The sequence below is a fragment of the Apostichopus japonicus genome, chromosome 10, assembly GCF_037975245.1.
Source record: "Apostichopus japonicus isolate 1M-3 chromosome 10, ASM3797524v1, whole genome shotgun sequence".
Taxonomy (NCBI): Eukaryota; Metazoa; Echinodermata; class Holothuroidea; order Aspidochirotida; family Stichopodidae; genus Apostichopus; species Apostichopus japonicus.
In genome coordinates this window covers 15,886,124-15,896,604 of record NC_092570.1, presented here as the reverse complement: position 1 = coordinate 15,896,604, position 10,481 = coordinate 15,886,124, and the positions used below count along the sequence as shown (strand labels likewise).

Below are 10,481 nucleotides of genomic sequence, written 5' to 3'. Positions count from 1 at the left end.
TGGCATCAACATTCACGAGAAAGATAGACCTTTGTATAGTTGAAAATGTTGAAAGTATATATATGATGACGTCTCATTTGTAAATTGACAGAAAAAAAATTTACTTGTAAAAAATTGATAGAACATCGAGATCAACACTTTGTTGGCATAGGTATAGCTATATAATTATCAAATTAAGAATTATATATAATAATATTGTAATATTGAAAAAAGGGTGTTTGGCAAAACGTTTTGCTCGAACCGAAGAGTATCATGACTGATATTTCATTTAATATACATTTTAGAAAATGAAAACATATTGTGTTGAAGTTTCTACAGTTTGGGGGTATAAGTCTTCTGATAGTTAAACGTAAGGATATGATTCCGGAATCGTATTGTACTAGATACTTTACAACCAAAATGGCAAGCCGGAATAGTGTTTATTGGTCAATTTTCTTTGCAATCAATTATTGAGTATTATATTATTGAGTATATACAGTTGTATGTATATTGTTTGACCCGCAGATGGAAAAGGTTAAGCCCCCTTGTCGCATGCGTCCCTCGGTCAAATTGTCTGCGTCCAAGCGAGACGATTTTTCTAAAACCGCATTATTAGGTCCCATGCAAGCCTATGCCAACGAATATCATGAAATTGGGCTTGATATATACTTTGGGAGGTTAATGTACAGTCATTTGGGCCTGTTCAGTCTGATACGTTTCAATATAACGGAATAGCATCCTTCAGTGTTGTGGCCCATGGATTACTGGGCACACAATTGGCTTCTCAACATTATCTAAAATATTTAACTCGAATACTGGAGTTTAAATTTCTCTTGAAATTATCTTTTCCGATCAACGTATTTATCGGGGTATTGTATATATGATGTATACGCCGACGGATAAATCAGCGATCCGTGGTAGTATGAATTTCAAGCGACTTAAGTGGAACAACGTGACTCAGTCGAATAATGGTTGAAATATGAATACAAATAAGGCAACACTGCATTCATGGAGGGCAGAAGGTTGGTGATTAGGAGGTGGGGTGTATGTGCACTTTTACCGCCACATTTGAATTTATAGCTGATGAGCTTGGGTTCCAAAGAATGTTTTATTTGAAGAAATTTATAGTCGTTTGTTTGCTATTATATAGACAATTCTTTGAAATAATTGACTCAAAACGGTAGTGAAAGGATGATGAAATAACCTGTTTACGAAAAACTTTGTCTTAAGTCAGCAGGAATGACTAATACAATTAAATATATTTATTTTACACCCTGTAAGTTTTCATGCATTTACTGTGACGAATACCAAGGGGGACAACCACCTCACCAACGGCAAGTTTGTCGATGTTCTGAATGACTGATTTGTCAATTTACGTTCTTACGTAGCGCCCTCATTTTTACCATACATTTCACCACTGTAGGGTTTAAATGTGAAAAAGCCGTGAACTTTTGTGTTTTCCTGATATTGTTTGTATTGCACTGTGCTTAAGTTATGAGACAATGATTCAGGTTTCTTTATTTAGGGAACTTTCAAAATGTCATGTAATACTGATCTAATAGATTTATTTAAATTTTGTAAGTGTCTGGTCTTGGTTTCGAATTGAATGTGTAATGGTTTTGACATCATTCTTTGAGGTATTTTAGGATCGGTTGGGGAAGGGATGTGTGGGGGATTGAAATATGAAGAAACTCAGTTCAACCAGCTACTAACTTTATGCGCCTGAAGTTATTGGCATAAGTCACCCTATGACCATTGTCAACGTCAGATCATCAGTGACCGGACTGACAGTTCGTCCTCGGGTAAAATAATGCAGCGAGTCAGAACTTACCTTAATTAGCTGTCTTTAGTCATTTTCGATGAGGCTGCTCTCGTCTCGAACGGGAAAATGCATAGTCTCACAACTTAATTAGCATGACTCAAACAAATATTAATATATTGTGCTTGTATTTTTTAATATTTACAAAAAAGGGCTCTTTTATTTTTTCTGGTTCTATTTATATATAAACATGGCAAAGGTTCTTGGCATGCTCACAAACAGACTCTTTCTGGTTAATGTACTCGTTCTGGCAAAACCTTTAATACGCCCCTCCAACTTTCCTCCCCTGGTAGATAATTTGGGGTAAGTGTTATCTTGAGGGAGTTCACATGTACAAATAGCTGTTCTGTGTTCCTTGCCCGTTCACCTCGACCTGGCACACTATTGTATGTCAGCTGATCAGCTGATTATCCCAAAAACAAAGCTCTGCACGTATATTCTGCCCTGTGTGTACAGTATATCCTACTTTGTTTAGTAGTATATAGGCAAGCACAAAGCACTACGGACGTGTTGAGTTACAAAGTCGTGACTGGCGATACATCGAGCTTTGACAATTGAAGCTTAATGCATAACCAATAAAGATAATTTTGGCCCCTGGAAGAAAGTTTTGATCAGCTGAATGTACGAAGGTATGTATTTATTGGTATATCTTCGTCATGTAGTGTAGGATAAGTTTATACTAGAGAGTAGACATACTGAGCCTTACTTGTACTGCAGTATAGCATGCGTCTAATTAGCAGAACCTGACCAGACAGTTATCATTCTGTGCAATTTGACCTAAAGCATAATAATAATAGGATACTTATAGGATATATTTCTCCAAAATTTTCCACGAAATATGCTTTAGGAATTCAACAGATTTCCCCATTTCAGTTCCACCAATCCAACTGTATTGACACAGTATCACATTGCATAATATGACGGTATTTGCTACTATCAGGTTGTGTAATATGGTATGACAAGGTTGTTATTCACTACAGTAAGGCCTACAGTAAGGGCATAAATGTTCCTTTAAAGAATAGCGGTGATAACGAACTTGCTGACTTCCTCAGTTGTATAATTAGTTGTATCTGCCAGATATATGTGATTTCATCGATGGTTTCACAAGATTCCGTCAGAGATACAAAGAATTATACTTGTAATAAACTTGTATAGGCTGGCAGTCAAACTGCTCAAATCAAATTCAAGGATAAATTGCCCTAACTTCACTCATGCATTGTACTTTATTGTATAATTCTGCTAAATTGGTGAAACAATTCAAGAAAGAGCCTCAATTACAGACCTTATGTGTCCTTGTTTCATATATGATATATTATTTCATATATGGTGGCCATTTCTGTTCAGACAAAAATTGCAATTGAAAATGTGGTCACAATTTGACTTATGAACATTGCAACTAAAGTATCCCTCCATCAGTGCAGCTTCATATATGTAAAACACCATAGGCCTACACAAATTATTGGGACACTGGACTGTACACCATCATACAGTGGCATAAGAGTACAGTAGGATAGATTTTGCCTTAACTCTCCCTGAATATTCTTTAGTACAATAATTCCTCAAGTTCCCCCATTTCTATTCCACCATTCCAACCGTTCTGATAGTTTCTTTGTACAGTACAGTAATACATTGCATATTATTTGCTAAGGTTGTACAACAGAAATATTTCCTCAAACTCATGGAATACCGTAGCTATATATATGGACATGTGCATTCTGACTACATTAATGTGATGTAGTTCAACTCTGAAAGTGTTAGTTTAGTGTTGGTAGTGGGAGAAAGCAGGATCATGAAAGACATATACAGTAAGTCCCCATCAAGGACCCAATGAAAAAATATTTAAACAGAAAAACCTCAAGTCCTGTTCACAATATTTCTATCCTTCGAATAATCATTCATTTGCATGCTTACACCATTGACACTTTTTGAAAGGACAACCAACTCAAATCATTCCATTCATTCACAACTCTCGGAGAAAAGAATTTCTGATGAAATCTTCAGTCTAGATATTGTTACTGAAGACAATGACATCTAGTATTCCTACTCTTTGAAAAATCGTTATATTGTTCTTACTAGAGATTATATGTATCTCCAACTCTAAACTCAAAGAGCTTTACTGGAAAGTAAAATTTGATTATATTACCTTTTGACTTCCAGATTCCTAGCCGGCTACAAATATGGGTTACTATCATGGAAGATCAGTCTGTATTTGGTAGCCTTGGACTCTTTGATTGCCACGGAAACCGGCGAAACAACAGCAAAAACTTGATCGGTCCAGCGAAAACAGTACTTAACGATAAAACCATGGTCACAGGTTTCTTCTTGGCTGTGACCATTTCTATTTCTTCTGATGCATCTCGTTTGTTCTACGTCAAACCTCACTGACTTTGCAGTGTCGACTGAATCAGATATATTGGGACTCTCCCTCACCTGCGTCAACCACCTTCACCGAGACCCGTACATCATGCTGCTGGAGGAAATTCAACAGTCGTTGGACTGGGTCTGCGGAGGGGTGGACCCAAACTTGGAAGGAAATGGTGGACCGGCATGCGTCCAGTTTCTCCCTCCAGTACAGAGGTTACTGGAAACGCTATTGATTGCATTTATCGCCTTGCTTGAGATGGCTATTACTTGGCCTCATCTAAAAGTGCCTTCCCATACCGAACATGACAGTGGGGGCGCAGAGAGACCGATGAAGAAGGTGCTTCTGGTCCTTCTCTGTCTGACACTGGGGGTCGAAATTGGACTCAAGTTTGCATCTAGAACGATTATCTACATTCTAAACCCTTGCCACATGCTCTCAATTGTTCAGGTGAGTGAAGAGTTTCTAGTCAGTAGATCTACAGTGTAGGTACAGTGTGCTGTGTGTGCAGTGAAAACGGTTTATTTAAACGAGTAATCTAAAATGTTGCCGAGCGAATCGAATGTCCTTAGTAATTAAATTGCTTTCTTCCAACTTAATGTACAATGGTTTCTCGGTTATTGATCGTTTGAGTTATGAGATTATTATAAATATGTTTGATGTGTTATATGTACCGTACATCTACTAATATTACGTGAACACTAGTTATGCAATGACTGTTTTTATTTTAAATAGAGGATGGTTGTGTCAGCAAATATGGTGAAGTCAAAATATGTGGAACTCAAATTGGTCAGCAGTATTGACCACATATATATATGCTGCATATGCTAGAAAGTCCAAAAATGGTAACTCAGGCTAGCAAACTCCACAAAGCATTGACTTGTTGCTTCGTAAACACTGTATTTTAAATAAAACTCAACAAACTCATTCCAATGTAATAAGTACATGCATTTTGTAGCATTGATACACATGAGCTGCAGTTTTATTTAGCTCCAAAAGTCTGTCTTCAGTAAAATCTTAAAAGTGATTATTTTCATGGATCATAAATTTTCACTTTTTCGATGTTGCAGGACTTGGTTTTTATTCACTAAGAACACAAAACAACACACTACATACAGTACTAGCCTACTGTGTTCATTAGGTCTGTCTGGTAGAGTTGGCCTATAAGCTTTATCTATATACTGCATGCTCATCCTAGAAGCCTTCAGTAGTACTTTGTGTGCATAGTAACTGCATGCTTATCCTAGAAGCCTAGGACTTTGTGTGCATAATACAGTGCTGTGCTGTTGCTTATAGTCCTGTACAACACAAAAAAAAAAAAAAAAAACTTTCACCATACATGACTGTGACAGAATGAAAATATACAGTATATTTATATAGTTAAATACTTCAAAATAAATTCCTAAACATCCAAAGGTTACTGTACATTACCTGGCAGTCTGTACAGCAGTTCAGGAATACATATGTCACACAGCTGTAAATTAGCAGCTGTTCTACAGTACTTATTGCAAGAGGTCATTTACATTAGTGTGTTCCGTAGAGATCAACTTTATGCAAACCTTTACCAACATATGGTATGGTACGTGCAATAGGAACCAGATATGTTCCCTTACAGTACTAAAGGTATTTGGATGAATATGTGCACATTTTACTGTCACTATTTACCCAAGTTCCCTCCTCCCTTCTCCCCCCACCAGATCCCCATCCTCTCCCTTCCCTCATCAGAGCCCAGACAATAATTTGTACATACAGCATATACTGTACAATACCTAATGATGTGTAGTTAAATTCAGTAACTGAATACATGTATAACAAACAAAATAGTAATCTATTTCCTCATCTTGACACGAGATGTACAAAATATGTACAGTACAAGTGAGTGAACTTTGACCTCAGTTTCAGCTGCTTTAATGGCTGCATCCAGTATTACTATTACAGTATAGTTATTGTATAATAGGAATCTTCAAGAGCACTCTACTGTATATGTACTATAGCTTGCAACATATATGAAATCTTTGGTGTACGTGCAGTAATTCTCATTTCCTTGAATTTAATTACTGTGTGAATATTTATCCAAGCTGTTCAGGCTAATGACCTGTACTGTAAGAAATGAATAGAAGATTAGATGTGTGGATGAAGTGCATATTCATGTTGAACATAGTACTGTATTAATGCATGTATGCGTGTGTACATGTATAGTCAGATTAGAATTCCTGCCTTTTTTCAGAAACCAATTTTTGAATCATGAGAAGGATTTATCAGCCATTTGATGTAAATAATTAGTTTTATTATGTTGTTTTGAAAGCTCTACAGGTCTATATGTTCTCTTGTTTCAGATTTATCTACTAGCCGCACCTCCTAGTAAAACAGTCGCAGTTGTTTTCAGGATGCAAATGGTGGCTTTACATGGACCTTTTCTTGCTCTAGTCCTTCCAGTGTTAAATACCAGACTGGTAAGCAAACCTAGTAAAATATTATATCATGAAAATATAATAAAAATTGAACAAGTAAACAGAGTAAGTTCCTGTGTCCTTTCTGGATTTTGAACTTGAAGGAGCTTGTGTATTAGTTGTACAGTACTGTACATTGCTACCGTATGGTCAAATCTAATTACAGTAATTAGAAGTCACATTAATGTTTTCATTACCCCAATCTTCAGGGATCTTCAGGGAATAAAAGGGCATCACCTATGATATATTTAAAGCTGTTGGTGCCAAGAAGGTTTGTCCCGCTCTGATATTGGGTAGAGATGCCCTTCATTAAATCCTGGTATTGTTTAACAGACTACTGTACTATGTACACTTGTGTACAAGACTCAAGTTTTCAATAGTACTGTGGACAGATTCATGGATGAAACGCCTAACTTGCAATAGGTTAAAGGTCAGCAATGCCTCGAACCTATAAAACCTGCTGTAGAATAATAGATGTTAAGTTTCATTGCATTGAAGTTCTGTCAGTGCTTCTTAAACCTACATCATTCAACCAGTAAGTACTGCGAAATAAAACAATAGGAGAAATGAGCTTTGAAAGGAAAAGTAACAGCCATGAATCATCTGTTTGGTAAACATTATGTGAGCTATACTGTATGATACGCAGTACCGTACCTCTCTCTCTCTCTATATATACATATATATATATATATATATAGGCCTATATATATATATATATATATATATATATGTATATATATATATATATATACATATATATATATATATAGGCCTATATATATATATATATATATGTATATATATATATATATATATATACATATATATATATATATATATATATATATACATATATATGTATATATATATATGTATGTATATAATTGAAATCGTAGTGGGTTGAAAAAACTTCCAGCCTCCAGCATGATTGGAACCCGGACCTTCCACTGTATATATAATACATCACACAGTATTCTAACCAAATTTAAGATTTAAGGAAAATTAATTGCTTCATAGCTATTGAGAATTACTGGACTGCCATTACTGTATGTATAGTCACTTTCACGTAGAAATTCCTAAGTAATTGCTCCGTAAACAGAACAGCACATTTTCCAAAAGAGGGAAAATATTGCATATACTGTATCTGGGTATTTATTTTTCTTCAAATTATTCATTACTTGACGTAGAAGTACAGGGACTTTCCAGAATCTAATTGATGCACCTGTCGTTTTGAGTTAACATTTTAATTAAGAGTGCTAAAGTTTCAAGGACCATCCATCACACTGCGCTGTAGTAAAGTAGACGTAACACTTAAAACTATAATTGAATTCCTGTGTCTTGTGACGTTTTAGGCGTAATTTATTTGTAGAGTATTAGGTAGAATAAAAAAACATCAAATTCTATTTATTTCCATATTTTTTACAGCTTCCTTGTGAAACGATGGTGTACTGGTTGCAGCACATTTTGATATACTTTGTTATCCCTCCATATCTCATGAAAATTGGTGGTAAGTACATCATTCACTGATGTTCATCTAGATTAACATCAAGTCTGAACACTAGTGGAATTGTTTACAGGTCATCAGTATTATCTAAAAATTATAAAATAGTGTAAAAAAGTCAATTAATGGGTCACCAGTGATGTACAACCTTAAACGATATTGTACCGCCAACCTCAAAATTGCATATCTTGGTCCCACGTAGTCTTAATAAGAGTTACGAAAATTCCTACCTCCTTTGCAGCCCATCGTCTTTTATCGCACATTTCTTCACGTCCTTGAGTCGCTAAATTCAGCCATTTTGTTGTCACTGGTCGCTAAACCATCCAGTGAAAATCGCGACAAAAGTTGAACAGTGCTCAACTTTGCACGACAACTCAAAATCTTGTTGCGCGGGACAGATGTTGAGCAAGATTCCATTTACACGATGCGATCAAGTCTTGTGCGATTTTACAAGAAATCGTGGACGACTTTGTTGTGAACGATAATTCCTCATGACAAGAGGAAAAGCCATTCACACGTACCGACAAAATCGTACACGACAAGTCAGCTACAAAAAAAACGCAGACGATTTTGTTGAGTCGTGTAAATGCCCCTTTACAGTAGTGTAATCAAATAAAAACTGCAAACCTGTATTGTTGTTTGTCTGCCTTTAGTTCACTATGTAAAGTCAACAAAATTCTGCGCAATAAGCAATATCAAAGTTATTACATGGTGACTGTCCTAGAATTTGTGTGCTCTATATACTGTTCATTGAAAATGTTTCCAGATTTCTGGAATCATTTAAATTCTTTGTGTGAAAACATCCTTAATGCTAATGCAAAGCGTCCCAACCAGCAACAAAAAAGATTTTGGTAAAACCCTTTTTTTCTTTGATTGAGAATTGACAATTGATCTTTAATACGACCTAATATATTCGATTTTCAATGTCACGTTAAAGAAAATGCTGGTACTTTTTAGATGCCCTATAAAATAAGCTTGTTTAAATTATGCAGTATACATGCATCTATTGATACTAAAACTCTGGAGCACTTAGAAACCATTATCATTTTTATGATTGTGGGCACAAAGGGCAAGGATGCCTGTATAGACAGAGTTGAGTTTTGCAATATGATCGCACTTATTGTGCCAATCGATGAAACAATAGGACGATATACTGTAATAATGTAGTAACTGAGCTATAGACATTGAGTCACTGCTCACGCTATGTACTTACATGTTCAGTAAATTGTAGCGACGGGGAATATTTTAGCCAGTATCGCATCGCAAAATGCTGTGAAAAGTTAGCAAAACTGATGTACAGTATGAGAGTGCAAAGATGCATAGCAGTTGAAGTCGACACCCTAACCATAAGAGATCAACTTCCGAACCTACAACAGCTGCTAGCTACAGAAAATTTAGAGACTAATATATCCCCAGAGTAATTAGCATCTTTATGTGCAAGATGAGTACAATAGAACAATTACAATTAGAATTATCCACGTTGGAGTAGGATTAAAATGGAGTACAAGGCTCTATTCAAGTGCCAGTGCGTGTACTTAATCTTACACAATGGTACCTACGATAAATTTTGAAAATGACTGAGTAAACTTGTACAATTAGAATTCTCCACTTCGTTAGTAGGAGTCCAATGGAGTACAAGGCTCTATTCAAGTGCCAGTACGGGTACATAATCTTATACTGGTATCTACGATCAATTTTAAAAAATTGCCTGTTCACAAGTAAGGGTACAACTAGAATTTCCCCCACTGTGCAGAGGAGTGCAAGCAGAGTACAATGCTTTATGCATGTGGGATAATAAGGTCTTACAGTACTCTTACACTGGTATATGTACCATAATTTTCGAAAATGCCTGAGTACAAAGTAAGTGTACAACTAGAATTTCCTTTGGTGTGCATAGGAGTACAAATAGAATACATGAGTACTTCATCTTGGCACTGGCATCTTCGTAGCACTGGTATCAGATATCTGATCTGAAACTGGTCATTCTGAGCCTTTATACACACACTGTGTGTGTAATACTGCTTATATACTGAAGTGCACTGCCGTAGTGCACTATAAATGTAAAGAATTTGACGGTACTACAAAGTCGTACACAATACTGTACAGTATATTCAGCATTTTTATATTTCCTATTTCACCCTTTTGTGTTCTACCATATCAGCTTGTTAGTGTTTGTAATGCAAAATAGCACAAAATGTTAATAAATATCAACTTGAAGCTATTGTCCTTTTTCATACCAATCATCTCTTCAGTGAAGAACATATTTTGCATGTAACAAACCTGTATCATGAACGTTTTAATTATTAACTTCAGAAGGCTGATTTAAGGCTAGACATGATTGAGTTTGTAGTTCTACCAATCTTTACATGT

The 10,481-nt window shown here is 35.8% G+C and overlaps 1 protein-coding gene across 1 annotated transcript in view; it reads left to right on the top strand.

Annotated features, from left to right (window-relative positions):
• The first annotated feature begins 2,233 nt into the window (after window positions 1-2,233).
• The window catches only part of LOC139974671 (transmembrane protein 164-like), a 29,924-nt gene continuing 21,676 nt past the window's right edge, over window positions 2,234-10,481 (top strand). The window contains exons 1-4 of the mRNA XM_071981936.1: window positions 2,234-2,427; window positions 3,956-4,610; window positions 6,497-6,613; window positions 8,036-8,117. Coding sequence (XP_071838037.1) covers window positions 4,149-4,610; window positions 6,497-6,613; window positions 8,036-8,117 — 661 coding nt within the window. The 5' untranslated portion in view covers window positions 2,234-2,427; window positions 3,956-4,148. The remainder of the gene's footprint in view (window positions 2,428-3,955; window positions 4,611-6,496; window positions 6,614-8,035; window positions 8,118-10,481) is intronic.